General features: G+C 43.8%; 1 protein-coding gene and 1 pseudogene across 2 annotated transcripts; both read right to left on the bottom strand.

Annotated features, from left to right (window-relative positions):
* Positions 1 to 8,122, bottom strand: part of LOC115146376 (consortin-like) — a 36,081-nt pseudogene extending 27,959 nt beyond the window's left edge.
* On the bottom strand, positions 7,944 to 16,584 carry tfb2m (transcription factor B2, mitochondrial). 2 transcript variants are annotated; one of them, XM_029688409.2, is made up of 10 exons: positions 16,489 to 16,584; positions 15,425 to 15,717; positions 13,845 to 14,034; positions 13,082 to 13,173; positions 12,832 to 12,985; positions 10,529 to 10,677; positions 10,348 to 10,437; positions 10,086 to 10,145; positions 9,658 to 9,806; positions 7,944 to 9,505 (listed from the first exon to the last, which is right to left on the bottom strand). In XM_029688409.2, exons 1-10 carry the CDS (start codon positions 16,526 to 16,528, stop codon positions 9,316 to 9,318), a joined length of 1,407 nt encoding a protein of 468 aa, XP_029544269.1. In that variant the 5' UTR covers positions 16,529 to 16,584; the 3' UTR covers positions 7,944 to 9,315. The 2 variants fall into 2 exon arrangements, with proteins under 2 accessions (XP_029544269.1, XP_029544270.1); XM_029688410.2 differs by having other exon boundaries at positions 16,425 to 16,578.
* Positions 16,585 to 16,608: the final 24 nt, after the last annotated feature.

Genomic DNA, 16,608 nt, shown 5'->3' with positions numbered 1-16,608 from the left:
GCCCAGGCAAATTAGCAACCCAGAAACCCCCTCCCAGGCAAATCAGAGACCCAGGGACCCCTGCCCAGGCAAATTAGCAACCCAGAAACCCCTCCCAGGCAAAACAGAGACCCAGGGACCCCCGCCCAGGCAAATTAGCAACCCAGAAACCCCTCCCAGGCAAATCAGAGACCCAGGGACCCCCACCCAGGCAAATTAGCAACCCAGAAACCCCTCCCAGGCAAATCAGAGACCCAGGGACCCCGACCAGGCAAATTAGCAACCCAGAAACCCCTCCCAGGCAAATCAGAGACCCAGGGACCCCGACCAGGCAAATTAGCAACCCAGGAAACCCCCTCCCAGGCAAATCAGAGACCAAGGGACCCCACCCAGGCAAATTAGCAACCCAGAAACCCCTCCCAGGCAAATTAGCAACCCAGAAACCCCCTCCCAGGCAAATTAACAACCCAGAAACCCCCTCCCAGGCAAATTAGCAACCCAGAAACCCCCTCCCAGGCAAATTAACAAAGAAACCCCCTCCCAGGCAAATTAACAACCCAGAAACCCCCTCCCAGGCAAATTAGCAACCCAGAAACCCCCTCCCAGGCAAATTAACAACCCAGAAACCCCCTCCCAGGCAAATTAACAACCCAGAAACCCCCTCCCAGGCAAATTAACAACCCAGAAACCCCCTCCAAACACATTTGCCAAAAGCAGCTGTTTAGCTGCTTAAACAAAAGGTCATCCATGTGTCAGCAAAAATGCATGTCCAGGTCAAGAAGGCTTTCCAACACTTTCTGCGACTGGTATTCCTTTTCAAAGACTATGTCAGATACTCCAGTGACTGTAATTAGCTACAATGAATGTAATTAGCTACAATGAATGTAATTAGCTACAATGAATGTAATTAGCTACAATGAATGTAATTAGCTCCATTCAGTGTCATTATCTCAATATTAGGAGTTGAGATACAGTGCCTATAAAAACAAAATCTACACCTCCATTGATTTCTTAATTTTATTGTGTTACAAAAAGTGGGATTAAAAGGAATTTCATGTATTTTTTGTCAACAATCTACACAAAATACTCGTCAATTTTTTTTCAAATTAAGATTCATTAAAAAGAAAACACCAATAATAATTATTCACCCCAGAGTCAATTCATGTTAGAAACGCCTTAAGACTCTAAGAGCTTTGGGTAAGACTCTAAGAGCTTTGGGTAAGACTCTAAGAGTAAGAGCTTTGGGTAAGACTCTAAGAGCTTTGGGTAAGACTCTAAGAGTAAGAGCTTTGGGTAAGACTAAAAGCTTTGGGTAAGACTCCAAGAGCTTTGGGTAAGACTAATAGCTTTGGGTAAGACTCTAAGAGCTTTGGGTAAGACTCTAAGAGCTTTGGGTAAGACTCTAAGAGCTTTGGACACCTGTTTTGTGCAATATTTGCACATTATTCTTTTCAATATATATATACAGTTGAAGTCGTAAGTTTACATACACAGTCATTAAAACTCATTTCTCAACCACTCCACAAATGTCTTGATAATAAAGTTTTTGTGTTGGATTGGCCCCAAATATAAGGTTTGCTGTGTTTTTTGTAGCATTAGTTTAAGTGCCTTATTCTGTATATTTGTATTCTTCTTTTCACTCATTTTGTCCATTTTAAAGTCACTACTGGCCTGATCCCTGACCAGTTCCATTCCTATTCTGCAGCTCAGTTGGGGAATAAGAATTTGTTCTTAACTGACTTGCCTAGTAAAATAAAGGTAAAAAAAAAAAGAAAAAAAGTTCAGAAGGATGAGTGCATCTTTGACATCATTCACAGAATAATTACTAACTTGTTTTTATTTTCTTTAACTAGGCAAGTCAGAACAAATTCTTATTTACAATGACGGCCTAGGAACAGTGGGTTAACTGCCTTGTTCGGGGGCAGAACGACAGATTTATCCCTTGTCAGCTCGAGGATTCGATCTAGCAACCTTTCGGTTACTGGCCCAACGCTCTAACCACCTGCCACCCCTGTCTGATTTGCTTTTGTTACCCATCTACCAATCACTGCCCTTCTTTATGAGGCTTTCGAAAAGCTCCCTGGTCTTTGTAGCTGAATTTGTGCTTTAAATTCAATACATGACTGAGGGATCTTACAGATGTATGTATGGGGGACAGAGGAAGGGGAAGTCAAAAATCATGTTAACCTCTATGTGATTTATTAAGCCACATTTTACTTCTCAACTAATTTAGGCTTGTCTAAACAAAGGAGGTGAAAACTTACGCAGCGACTATATTTTAGTTTTTCATTTGTAAAAAGTTGTAGCATTTTCTTTTCACTTGGATATTATGGAGATCAATGACAAAAAAATGACAATTCAATCTATTTCAATCCCACTTGGTAAAGCAACAAAAATCTGAATAGGCCTCCCGGGTGGCGCAGTGGTTAAGGGCACAGCGCCAGCTGTGCCATCAGAGACTCTGGGTTCGCGCCCAGGCTCTGTCGTAACCGGGAGGTCCATGGGGCGATGCACAAATGGCCTAGCGTGGTTAGGGAGGGCTTGGTCGGTAGGGATGTCCTTGTCTCATCGTGCACCAGCGACTCCTGTGGCGGGCCGGGCGCAGTGCACGCTAACCAAGGTTGCCAGGTCCTCCGACACATTGGTGCGGCTGGCTTCCGGGTTGGATGCGCGCTGTGTTAAGAAGCAAGGTAGCCTAGTGGTTAGATCGTTGGGCCAGTAACCGAAACGTTGCTGGATTGAATCCCCGAGCTGACAAGGTAAAAATATTTTGTTCAGCCCCTGAGCAAGGCAGTTAACCCACTGTTCCCAGTGTGCCGATGACATGGATGTCGAATAAGGGAGCCCCCCCGCACCTCTCTGATTCAGAGGTGTTGGGTTAAATGTGGAAGACTTATTTCAGTTGAAGGCATTCAGTTGTACAACTGACTTGGTCCCCCCCTTCCTCTCCCTGTCACCTTCTCATCCTTACCCTCATCCATGGGGCTCCTCCTCCGTGACCTCTCAGCATGAAGGTCGGCCACTCCCCTTGCCACGCTTACAATAAATAGCCCTCCTCCTACTGACTAGAGAGAGAGAGAGGAAAAAAAAGTTTATTTCCCTTTTGTTTGTCTATTCCACTTGCTTTGTGTTTCTAATTCCCTTTGAGAGAGGGGGGAAGCGAGAAAGAACGAGGGAGTAGTGAGAGAAAGAAGAGGCTTTCACTGTTCCACTGCCTTGCCTGTCCTGAGATACTGGGCTGTTTATAAGCCTTCCTCTAATCAGTTCAATTCTGTTTAAAGTTTCACCACATTACAGCAGTAAAACAAGCTAAAATCCTAAAATGTGATCTTTTGACCCCTAAAACAAGAGAAAATACTTCCTCCTAATGTACTACATGTTTTTATAGGAAGTATAAAAATATCAAATGTAATCTCCTTCGTAGAAAACTCCATTAAAACTCGGGGAGACATAACACAAACACTCATTCTGCCCTTACAAGGGCTGGTCAGAACTCCCTGGGTTGCTAAGCGCTGTCTGGATCTTGACCAATCAGATTGGAGACAGGGGAAGAAGGTCAGAGGTGAACAGATGTGAGTTGGTTAGAATAGGGCTGTGTTCAGAGTATTGCAGAAAGAAAATGAATAAAGCTGACATGATTCCCTGTTCTATCCAACAGATAGTCATGTCCCAATCCCAAATGGACCCCTACGCGCATATGACAATCTGAGAGGATTCGATTGGCATAATCAATATGGTTTAACTTTCACTTAGCCTATCAGAAGGCAAGGCGTTATTACCAGTGTAAGGAAGGGAATAGAAAAGAGAGAACATGTCTACCACAATTCCTGAGTAAACAAACGCATTCTTTCAGATCTCAAAACACTGAGAATTAGAGGACGACAGATTAGGATTTTTCAGCGGTGATAGCGATTCATCTGACATTTTTATTTATTTATGTATATATATAAAATAATGACAATTACAACAATATTGAATGAACAACGAACACTTTTATTTTAACTTAATATAATACATAAATTAAATCAATTTAGTCTGAAATAATGAAACATGTTATGTTTGATTTAAATAATTAAAAAACAAAGTGTTAGAGAAGTAAAAGTGCAATATGTGCCATGTAAAAAAGCTAACATTTAAGTTCCTTGCTCAGAACATGAGAACATATGAAAGCTGGTGGTTTCTTTTAACACGAGTCTTCAATATTCCCAGGTAAGAAGTTTTAGGTTGAGGTTATTATAGGAATTATAGGACTATTTTTCTCTATACCATTTGTATTTCATAGACCTTTAACTATTGGATGTTCTTATAGGCACTATAGTATTGCCAGCCTCATCTCGGGAGTTGATAGGCTTGAAGTCATAAATAGCGCTGTGCTTCAAGCATTGCGAAGAGCTGCTGGCAAAATGCACGAAAGTGCTGTTTGAATGAATGCTTATGTAATGGATGTGAAACGGCTAGCTTAGTTAGCGGTGCGCGCTAAATAGCGTTTCAATCGGTGACGTCACTTGCTCTGAGACCTTGGAGTAGTAGTTCCCCTTGCTCTGCAAGGGCTGCGGCTTTTGTGGAGCTGATGGGTAACGACGCAACTGTTTTTGATGTGTGCAGAGGGTCCCTGGTTCGCACCCAGGTATGGGCGATGGAACGGTCTAAAGTTATACTGCTATACTTACGAGCCTGCCACTGCCTACCATCGCTCAGTCAGACTGCTCTATCAAATCATATACTTAATTATAACATAATAACACACAGAAACACAAGCATTTGGTCATTAATATGGTCAAATTCGGAAACTATTATTTCGAAAACAAAACGTTTATTCTTTCAGTGAAATATGGAACCGTTATATATTTTATCAAACAGATGGCATCCATAAGTCTAAATATTTATGTTATATTGCACAACCTTCAATGTTATGTCAAATTAATTACTGTTCCTTTGTTAGGAAGAAATGGTCTTCACACAGTTCGCAACGAGCCAGGCGGCCCAAACTGTTGCATATACCCTGACTCCTTGCAGCCACAAAATCCTTTTGATGCTGCACTTGCATAACAGGTCTCCTCGTAGATTACAATGTAATCGGCGTCCAAAAAGGTCATGACAATTAATCGGTCAACCTCTACTTAGAATACACTTCAGCATTAAAAAGGCAGTTCTGAATAGTTTGTACATATATCATGTCAACATTTTGTGCCGTTTTGTTCATTTTGGACTTTGACTGTTCGGGCACACAACCTTTTAATCGAGGTAAATTGAAGTCGGTAGCCGAAGTCTACGCCCCCTCGTAAATGCCTGTTGTCATTCCCCAAGAGACGACTCATCCTCATGCAAATTTTCTGGTGTGAGAATTACTGCACCAAAAATGTCAAAATGTATGTATTGTAACGGACCCAGGGAAATCGACCCTGCCGCACTTTCATGCTTTTGCGGCACAGTCGATAGCGCGCCGGACCTCGGGCTCGAGACCTGCCCCTTGCTGTTTCATTACATTGGTGTCAGAAGTGGGATCGGACCTTGCGTCCACGACAGTGCGTGTGCTTGACCGGTGAACGCGTTCCTGTAAGACGTAGAGTCGCAAGCTTGCGCGAGGACGCGCTCTTTGAAAGGAGGGAGTAGTGTAACGACCCTGGGTTTATAAACGCGGAAATCGGCCCTGCTAATTTCCTACAATTCGAAACAGTTTGCCACAAGGTGGAGAGAAAAGTGAGCATGTTTTTATATGATATCTGAGTGAGACTAATAAAATAATGCGCCTCCCCGGCCGGTAATTCAACCATGATAAGTTTAGATTGCTAAATTAGTTTAACTACCAACTATCTACGTAAATGTAGCTGACATGTGCTAATTGACTGACAGAGAAAAACTGCTGATGCACAACCACATTTCTATATTGCACCATGTGTATTCTACTATTCTAACTCGCAACAGTAAATTGAGACCCAATTTGGCTCCGAAATTTTTTATCTGAGGGCATTCAAAAGGGGGGCCTCCAATTGCCCATCCATGTTCTAGAGGGTTAGGCCCGAAGAAATAGACTTCATAGAATGGACATATCCCAGGAGTATTGTATGGAACATGCAGAATAACCTGAAGAGCAAGGCAGGTGGCTTTATGCAATGCCTACCTCTGAATTAATGGTGTTATTCACAATGCATCTCTAAGGGGAGTGTGTGTGTCTCAGCAGGGCATGTTGGCGCCAGTTGAACTTGGCCACTGTTAATGTTAACCCTCCTTGCTATCTCTCGTCCTCCCTATCCATCTACCCTTCTCTGTTACTCTTGGCTCTCGGTCTACCGCTTATTCTCTCCCTCTATCACCACATCATCCTTTGTCTCTGTTCTCTTCCAGGGGGCCCATAAATAATGAAGTACACACACAGTTACACACAGGTGGAAAGTAGGTCAGCCCATCTCACGTGAGAGAAGGGTTAAAAACAATGTTTGGAACACACACACACACACACAATCGATCCAAAGCCAACTCAACTGACAAAAACACCCAAGTGGGAACATGCACAGGCTAGAACTTGCAATTAATTCACACACAGGGAGTATAATCAATATTAACTAGCCTCACCGGAGTGGATTCTATGACTCATCAACCTGAAGATATAAGACATTACACAACACACAGAAGCTACATAGAGGACTGTTCAGGTGACTCATCTGAATGTAATAAGACACACTTCCATGTTCCCTCTACACAGATGCTGTATGTGTATCTGGGGGTCTACGTGAAGAACATCAGACAGTTATGTATTCCGCTCATAAAATGAACATACTCTGGTCCTCACCCAGAGGACAGTAACAAGGGTCTTCTCTCTGACACATTCAAATCAATTAGCTAATGTTGTCGTGTACTAAACTGCCAGTTGTGGATGGTGACCGACAAAATAATATGATGCATCATGTTTCTTTCTTGTAGTCAGAACGGTCATCAGACTGGCGCAGTGTTCTGGAGTAGACAACCTAACAGTCAGTCATAAGATTTGCTACAATACACAACTATTGGAAAAAACCTGCTTTACGGAAAGGGCTACAATGCGGACATTTTTTTATCCGTGCAGACAATTGTCCTGACAATGCTAGCAAATAATAGGTAATGTTGTGATTAGTTATCTTCACTAGCTTGTCAACGGGTTTACTTGGCTAGCTAGCATAACAAGCTAACCTTAGTTAGCCTACCTATAGCGGTCTACGTTGCTTGAATCTAACGCTACTGTACCTACTACTATACACATTGCTAGCTATTAAGGTCCCGTGTTATTGCAAAATTCAATATGAATTAATATGAGTACGTATATGTTTAACACACGGTTGGATCATGTTAGCTGTGACCTAGCTAACTTGGCTACATAAACATGTCTGGCTGTCAAGCTAGCGCTTGTCAGGTTTTTACGGTGCTTTTTGATACAAATTCGTTGTCTTCTAAAACACGGCCGTAGCTAGCTACTTACAATTGAATGCATTTTGGGTCTTGTATCCAGTATGCAGGGTGCTGAACCAAACATTGACACTGATATTTGTTTTCCGGTATCTTCCTTACACCTATCCGGAAGATTCACGAACCAAACATTGACACTGATATTTGTTTTCCGGTATCTTCCTTACACCTATCCGGAAGATTCACAATCTGACGCTTTCCTATCGGTGGACAGCTTTTGCAGTGGTTTGGCGCCATCAGGCGGTCATATAGCGTAGCTGCAAATACGACGAGGTCAAGCGTCAGATGTAAGTGCAGGTCAAATTTCATTCCCTAATTTTTTTTAGATAGTTAGTTTTTTTAGCGGGAAACATATGCTTTATTGCGGGGATAAACAGTTTGTCAAAAATAGTGACAATACTAGTTGAATACTAAGTTTCTAAACAGCATTGTCGACCAACAATGCACACAGACTCCCACAGTCATGATTTGCAACACACCAATTATGCATACATTTTAAATAAATTACCTTTGAAACAGTCAACCAGTATTAATCAAAACATTTATTTTGATAATTACATTTCCTCCAATGGTTATAGCATGAAAGATGCAATATGCCTTTTGATGTACTCTAATCACAAAATCATTTATCCAGCTGGAATGCTAAGGCATATGATGACAATCAGTGAATACAGAATGGCACTGACTGACCATGGTCAGACATTTTAGTACTTACCATTTAGAATTAGTCCTAATAGCCCAAAACTGTACATATAACTGAATGAACTGTCAATACATGTAGACATGGTATGCATGTACACTAAAAAAGTTACCTATACACAAAACAATTCACGCGGTAGAAACCAATCACATATGATTGCCTGGAAACCTGACGTTGAATTACATGTCGGGCAGAAACGAGCGTTTGAATCAGGAAGGTTTCCTCTCACGACCTCTACAAGCCAGAATGTTGAATAAAATGTTATTTGAATGTACTTTTCTGGTTGTCCATGTGGTTGGTCCTTTTGCAGGTAGGAATGTAAGACAGTATATCCACAGGAAAGTATAATTCCATCAACTTTTCAAAGTGCTGCTATTTCTTTCAGATTTAGATCATCTGAAGAATGCATACTTGCCAAGCTCATGCAGGGCTTCACATGGTTCTGCTATTGGGTTCAGATTTAGATCATCTGAAGCATGCATACTTGCCAAGCTCATGCAGGGCTTCACATGGTTCTGCACATGCTTAGGGTGATAGAAATCTGAACGCTTTGAAAAGTTGATGTAATTTGACTTTAATGTGGATATATTGTCTCACATTCCTCCAAAAGGACCAACCAGTAAAGTACTTACAAATATTTTATTCAACATTCTGACTTCTAGATGTCATGCGAGGAAACTTTCGTGATTAAAAACGCTAATTTCTGCCCGATGTAGTATTCAATGCAATTCAACATCAGGTTTTCAGGAAACGCATACTAGTATGACCCAGTTTCATGTGCTGTGTTAGCAAAAAGCCTATAGTATTAAAAACCCATGAATAACAGTGACAAAATGCGATTGAATGGTTTAAATACATCTAGACTCATTATAACCTTGCTTTGCCAATAAAGTAACCATTCTGCTGCTACCCGTAACCAACCGTAGAGAAAACGTCCTATGAGGGTAGAAGCAGCAGCCTTTCACCAGTCAACTCTTCGGCTCGACTGGACAGCACTCGCATAGAGCTCAGGACAAACACTGTAGCCCCTTTTAAAAAGATCAAATACCAAACTCATCAGCTCAGGACCACCCTAAACTATGACGTTGGGAGTGGTTCAACAGTCCAACAACTTGGGGGTTTAGGGTTATCTAGAATTGTAGCCTCGGACAGCCTGGCTGCACTACCCCTCCAATCCTAGTGGTGGCGCTGTGTGTCTATATCCATCCCTCCTTCTGGGTGTTCTCCAGTACCTCCTCATACAGCCAGCTCTGGGTGAACTCCTGGGACTTATCCACCAGTTCAAACAGCTGCTTGTACTCCTCTGGGTAGACATGGCCCGTCAGTACATCCTCCTGCATCCCCATCTCCTTCAGCAGCTTAGGACCACTGTCTGGACTCCACATACTGGGAGAGAGAATGAGGGTGAGAGGCAGAGATGGAGAAAGAGAGCAGACTAAATTATCAATGTGGCCAACAAGGATCATATTTAAGTTTGTACAGCACTCACTTGAAACGGTCTGTGCAAGATTGTGTGCGCGCACGCGAGTTCCACTCACTTGAGCCGGTCTACTAGCCGGGCCTTCCTCTTGGCCAAACATTGTTTGACCATCATAACCAGGGTGGCTGCATTGGAGGGGGTCAGCGAGGCGGAGAACAGGTCCTTGCGAGGTGTCATTCGCACCAGACACAGGTTGTCATTAGGAAGCTGGAGGACAGGGGGAAAACGACAGGCTTTTCAGACCTAGTCTGTTTTCTAATGGTTGTAGCTAGGCCGGTACAGCGCGCTTTATAGAAGAGACAAACTCAATAGCAACGATCATAAAACGTAAAACACACAGAAGAGCAGAATTAGCAGTTATCCAATATTTGTAACAAGTCTCCAATATGCAGTACATGACATTGTCTTTCACTGTATATTGAAACACAGGAGGATCTGACAAAGTGAATGTTCCATTATGATGCTGGTAGAACAGTGCATCCTTACTCTGCTCTTTGGAATGGCCAGCTTGTACTTAGAAGAAGTCACAAACGATGCCCACGGCTCCTGAAAGAGAACACAGAGAGAAGAGCATCTGTTAGAAGAGACACTGTCAAAGCTCTGTGACATCTGCTCTCACCACTTTTCATTTTCCATTCCTCCAGTTCTACCTTAACTCACACACCCCCTAATCTTCCCACCAGGTATATCAACTTCTCTCCCCCTCCTGCTTATTTCCAGTCCTCCAGTTATAGCCCTTCCCTCTCACCTTGTGTAGCAGTTCGATGTGGCATGCCATCTGCCATAAAGCGCCAAACGCTCTGTAGTTCAACATGTCCCCTGGCTTAGCCATTAGTTTCTATGGGAGAGAAAGAACAAAACCATCCACACCATTGTTAAAACACCACTGCATTTGCGCTCATTGAGTCTCTGTGTGTGTGTGCACTCACCAGGTATTCCTTCTCGCTGATGAACATGTTGAGCTCAACTCGTCCGTAACGGTAGATAGAGAGCCGATCAAACAGGACATACAGCAGCTTCCACAGCTGACTCCTCTCAATGCGCTGGGGGATTATACCAACCACCTTCACTGGAACCTCTATACACACACACACACACACACACACAGTTAACAAACACAGAAAAACAGGATAGTTTGTTCTATCTATTGTGGTCAGCACCTTTTCACCAGGGTCATATTCCTGGTATAGATGAGGGATGCAACGGTACAGTATGTTATGGAACCGTTCAGTACGCCCCCTACGGTTCAATACGCACACGTGAACCGCGGAATTATGGTATGCCTGTCCTTTTCCAAAACTTGATAATTGCGCTGCAGACTACACACACATTGTACATTCAGATCCACACGTGTCGCTTGGGGCCGTTAGGGAGCTCCTGAGGGCTGACAAACTTTACTCCACAACAATGTCTCAATGCGGCAACCGCAGTAACCGCAACCCCCTTAAACAAACAATGACGATTTGCAATGACGCCTCAGTAGGAAATATCCCTAAAGGGGCCCCACGAGGAGGGGAAACTAATAACAAGTATTCTCTCAGCTCCAACATGACAATGGCGAGCGCTTAGCAAGACCGAGAGAAGCTAATTTTAAGAGGCACCGCCGTCTTTCAAATCCGCTGTGTGGGAACATTTTGGATTCAGCGTTCAATACTGTAATGAAACAGCAGGGAGCAGGTCTCGAACCCTCAACCTTCTAGCCCAACGCGCTATCGACTGTGCCGCAAAAATACGCTCCAACTGCAGTCGATTTCCGCACTTATAAACCAAGGGACATTACAATTCGATGACAAGGGTAAGAAGACCGTAAAACAAAGTAGTCTGCACACACAATTGACAGACACCAGATCTAGCTCTCTCCACTGATAGTTGGACATCCAGAGCAACGCAAAGCTACCCCTCTCTCTGACGGTTCACTGTGTACTGGAAGCTACCCCTCTCTGACGGTTCACTGTGTACTGGAAGCTACCCCTCTCTGACGGTTCACTGTGTACTGGAAGCTACCTCTCTCTGACGGTTCACTGTGTACTGGAAGCTACCCCCCTCTCTGACGGTTCACTGTGTACTGGAAGCTACCCCTCTCTGACGGTTCACTGTGTACTGGAAGCTACCCCTCTCTGACGGTTCACTGTGTACTGGAAGCTACCCCTCTCTGACGGTTCACTGTGTACTGGAAGCTACCCCTCTCTGACGGTTCACTGTGTACTGGAAGCTACCCCTCTCTGACGGTTCACTGTGTACTGGAAGCTACCCCTCTCTGACGGTTCACTGTGTACTGGAAGCTACCCCTCTCTCTGACGGTTCACTGTGTACTGGAAGCTACCTCTCTCTGACGGTTCACTGTGTACTGGAAGCTACCCCTCTCTTACGGTTCACTGTGTACTGGAAGCTACCCCTCTCTGACGGTTCACTGTGTACTGGAAGCTACCCCTCTCTGACGGTTCACTGTGTACTGGATTGGGAGATGAAGAGCTACAGGTTGTCAAAGCTAAGAAGGACCTTTAATTTGAACATTGATTTCATACAGTAGAGACAGAAACCAGGCCTAGTCAGTCATGCTGCCATTTTTCTGAATGGAATGTTTGATTTGTTTTTAGGCAAAATAAATAGTTCATTGTTTAAAGGGTGATGTGTTTGAATTTGTTTCTTAAATATAAAGATATCGAAACCGTACAGTTGCCCACAAAGCGTGATACATACCGAACCGTGGGCCCACTGTACCGTTGCCCACAAAGCGTGATACATACCGAACCGTGGGCCCACTGTACCGTTGCCCACAAAGCGTGATACATACCGAACCGTGGGCCCACTGTACCGTTGCCCACAAAGCGTGATACATACCGAACCGTGGGCCCACTGTACCGTTGCCCACAAAGCGTGATACATACCGAACCGTGGGCCCACTATACCGTTGCCCACAAAGCGTGATACATACCGAACCGTGGGCCCACTATACCGTTGCCCACAAAGCGTGATACATACCGAACCGTGGGCCCACTATACCGTTGCCCACAAAGCGTGATACATACCGAACCGTGGGCCCACTATACCGTTGCCCACAAAGCGTGATACATACCGAACCGTGGGCCCACTATACCGTTGCCCACAAAGCGTGATACATACCGAACCGTGGGCCCACTGTACCGTTGCATCCCTAGTATAGATGTACTTGGTGAATAAAGGGGAGTCTGATAATGTGTCTTTGTATGTCTTTTTCCTGTGTGTGTCTCACCATCGGTCCAGTTTGCCTCTGATATGCCCAGGTCAGTGAACAGTTTGTCAGTGTACATGGCCGGAGGTCTCATGCTGCCTCTGCCCATAGGGTCCAGCTTGAAGAAATCACAGTGGACCACCTCCAGCTGACCATCCAGAAGACACTCCAAAGCCTACACACACACACCAGAATGTTGGTACAATGAAAATGTGTAGACATGTAACTCTCCTACTGAAAACGACCCTGGCCCGAGGCTGGGTAGACTCACCTGCAGGTCAGGTAGGAAGGACTTCTCTCCCTCCAGCGTCACCACTCTCTGAGCTCCAGAATTCAGCAGAGTCCTAGTCAACACCCCTGGGCCTGAGACACACACATTCTAATGAACACTCCCATTGTTACTGACCACACACACAAACCTCTCCCATTGTTACAAACCACACTACCATTCCAGTGTTTTACTTGCTATATTGTATTTACTTTGCTACCATGGCCTTTTTTTTGCCTTTACCTCCCTTATCTTACCTCATTTGCTCACATCGTATATAGACTTGTTTCTACTGTATTATTGACTGTATGTTTGTTTTACTCCATGTGTAACTCTGTGTTGTTGTGTGTCGAACTGCTTTGATTTATCTTGGCCAGGTCACAGTTGTAAATGAGAACTTGTTCTCAACTTGCCTACCTGGTTAAATAAAGATGAAATAAAAAATATTTAAGTCTAATGCTGCTCTGTGTTATTATCTATGCATATAGTCACTTTAATAACTCTACCTACATGTACATATTACCGCGACTAACCGGTGCCCCCGCACATGGACTCTGCACCTGTACCCCACCCCTGTATATAGCCTCGATATTATTATTTTACTGCTGCTCTTTAATTTTGTTACTTTTAGGTATTTTTCTTAAAACTGCATTGTCGGTTAAGGGCTTAGAAGTAAGCGTTTCACTGTAAGGTTGTATTCGGCGAGGTGACAACTAAAATGAGATTTTAAGTCCCAAATGACATAGAACACAGACTCAGCACGTACCTGGATTACATTCAAATATAACAGCTTTGCTGTCCTCCAGGTCAGGTCCTAGGTGGTGAGTGACCAGTTTGGCCAGGGCAGGGTCTATGATGAACCTTTTGATGGTTCTACAGAGCTGAGCCCTCTGAGTGTTCTCCTCTACCTCCCCTAGGTCCAGGAAGTCATACCTGCCCAGCGGGCGACTCTGGTCCTAAACACACGAGACAGACACATTAACAAACATTCTCCTTTCATCTTCCCTACTTCAATGAACACTGCCCTCTTCCTTCATCGCTCCATCCTGCCTCAACCCAGGACTGACCACCACTGGCGCAATGCAGTTTTTCTGGACCCCCGTAAGGTTGCTGTTTGCCCCAAACCCCCAGGAATGGAACATGTCAGCCACTCACAACGTATTAACTATACTGCTCACTGGCCGTGGTGCCCAAATTGTGACATGTCTACGCGGCTGCATGTCTATTGAATTAATGGTAGGCTTTCTGTGGTGCCAGGGTATGTCTAGCCTTGCTTTAGCTAACAGATAAATGTTTCTTGGTAGGCCTATTTGGTTGCCATTTTCTCAAGTTAAGCGCAACATTTCACAAATCTATACATAGGTGTCGCAATGCTGCCATTTTTTGACTGCTGGCAATAATGTATTTACTTGTGCAGTAATTAAAAAGTTGGAAATTCAAACATTGCAGATTGTTCCTGAACCTGCATGACATGAGTGGTCCTCGTGCGCTCTCCCAGCTTGGATAGAAAGCTGTTTGTAAAACCAGTCTATTAATGCCAACTAATACAGCCAGTCCACCCTCAAAACAATAGTTTACTAGGGATTGTTTTGTTATGCAGTGTATCCTACCATCTATTGCGTTACACAGTATTTAGTAACTTTTCATAAAAATGTAATATCAAAGCCTAACGAGGGGGAAAAAAGGAGTCGGCTCATGGATTAATTCAGCCACTATTTATTGAATTCAGCGGGTCTTGTATGACTAATAGCCTACACAAATGGGCTGCAATATTCAAGATACATTTAATTAAATCCACACCGCCTGAGGTCCTTTGTGTGCAAATATTTTTGCCACAACCTGTAGGTTGAGGTTGCTGGCCCAACTGTTTTCTATACTGAGTACTGTAAACTCTGGCACTTATGTCCATTGCGCTGCACACCATTTCAACTCAGTCTTGAATGATGCATGCCAAGATATACCAGAGATAAGGGACTGTTGATATTGCAACCACACAACTCAAACAGAGAATTGTTATCCACTAAAGATGATAATCTGTTTGCATCTGCCAATTTATTGTCTGTCCAGTATCCAGACGACCTGTCCCCAGAGCATCCTATACAGTTCATCTTGTTCAATAACGCACTTTTTCAGTCACATTCCTGTAGCCCAAGAAACACGCAGCTTCCTAGTAGATACGAAAATAAAAGGTTCACATGGGCCCCCAGAGCTCGAGCATAACTGAAAAAAATAAGACATTGTTAACAAACACAAACCCAGTAGCTTTCCCACAGTTTTGGAGCAACTGGTTTGCTATTGTTATGGATACATTGTTACTTGTCCATAAAACACCACCGGTATCTCTACCTGGACAGAGACAGCCACAGCAGACAGGTTCCTGTGGGTTGGGGCTGACGAGGGGGATGCCCGGTCTGTCCTAGCCTGTTGGGGCTGTGGCCGGCCGGGGCCGGAGGAAAGCGAGTCCAGGCTGAAGGTCCGTCTCTGGAGCAGGACCCTGGGGCTACAGGGAGAGGCAGACTGCTTCAGGGTGGGCCTAGCCCTGGGGTGGCAACATGCAGACCGCACCGCTACCGCAAACAGTTTACTTGCCTGAGTGGACATGGCGGACAGATGGCAAGAGGAGGGATGATGCTCACAATCTGTGAATGATGAAGAGGCAAAGGTTAGGAAGAGCTCTGAATAAGTGTATATGGTTAACACTACATATTATTCTGGATGCAATAGTTTGGTTAGACACCACCCAATGAGAACTTAGTTTACGAGTAGTGTCTATAGTTTACTAGAAAAATATTCATGATAGCCACAGTTGATGGGGACCAGCGTACTGTCAACAAAAACACGTCCTTGAAATACGACACTTTACAGAATGTAACTAACGTTAACTAGTTAACACTCAAGCCCGACACCACGTGTCTTGACATTGTTTCTCAACGTTAAATTATGTTTATATACTTGGTGATGTTGAGTGAATAATTTGACTTATCGTCGAATCGGATCGATAGCTAGCTTACTTTAGTTCCAAAGTTAAGTTACTAACGTTACATCAAAAGCTGAGGTAGCCAGCTAGCTAACGTTAGCTAGTTATCTATATAAAATGTTAGGTAGCTAGCTACATTAGATACCAACCTAAACGTTTATTTTAAAGTTCTTCTGCGAAACAATTTTGGATATGGCTATCGGTCTGGATAGATATCTAGCTTACATGCCTTGTACTATGGAAAATGCTCTGCAACGCTACGTTTAGCAAGTAAGCTAGCTACAATGCTAGCTGGCTAACGTTAGAGATATATCTAGCAAGCTGATCATCAACAGCAAGTATGATACATTGCGTCAAAACTGGGCTTACTTTATCTCAGATATATCGTCGTTTGTCCTGATGTTGCTCTTATTTTAATGTAAAGACAGCTTACATCTCCCAGAATGTTGTAAAAATGCAGTGACTTTGAACATGTTGACCCTCGTTGATTTCACAACGCACACATTACAGCGATGGTTTTACGTCACTAGCAAGCGACGACGCAAAATAAGAG

Source organism: Oncorhynchus nerka, linkage group LG18, assembly GCF_034236695.1.
Source record: "Oncorhynchus nerka isolate Pitt River linkage group LG18, Oner_Uvic_2.0, whole genome shotgun sequence".
In the NCBI taxonomy this organism is placed as follows: Eukaryota; Metazoa; Chordata; class Actinopteri; order Salmoniformes; family Salmonidae; genus Oncorhynchus; species Oncorhynchus nerka.
This window is presented reverse-complemented; position numbering and strand designations above follow the sequence as displayed.

Excerpts from the sequence above, each read along its gene's own strand:
- tfb2m (XM_029688409.2), bottom strand. The coding sequence starts at position 16,528 with ATGTTCAAAGTCACTGCATTTTTACAACATTCTGGGAGAT. Across the intron at positions 15,718-16,488 it reads TTTACAACATTCTGGGAGAT|ATTGTGAGCATCATCCCTCC; the intron begins GTAAGCTGTCTT and ends CATCATTCACAG. Across the intron at positions 9,807-10,085 it reads TGGCCATTCCAAAGAGCAGA|CTTCCTAATGACAACCTGTG; the intron begins GTAAGGATGCAC and ends CCTGTCCTCCAG.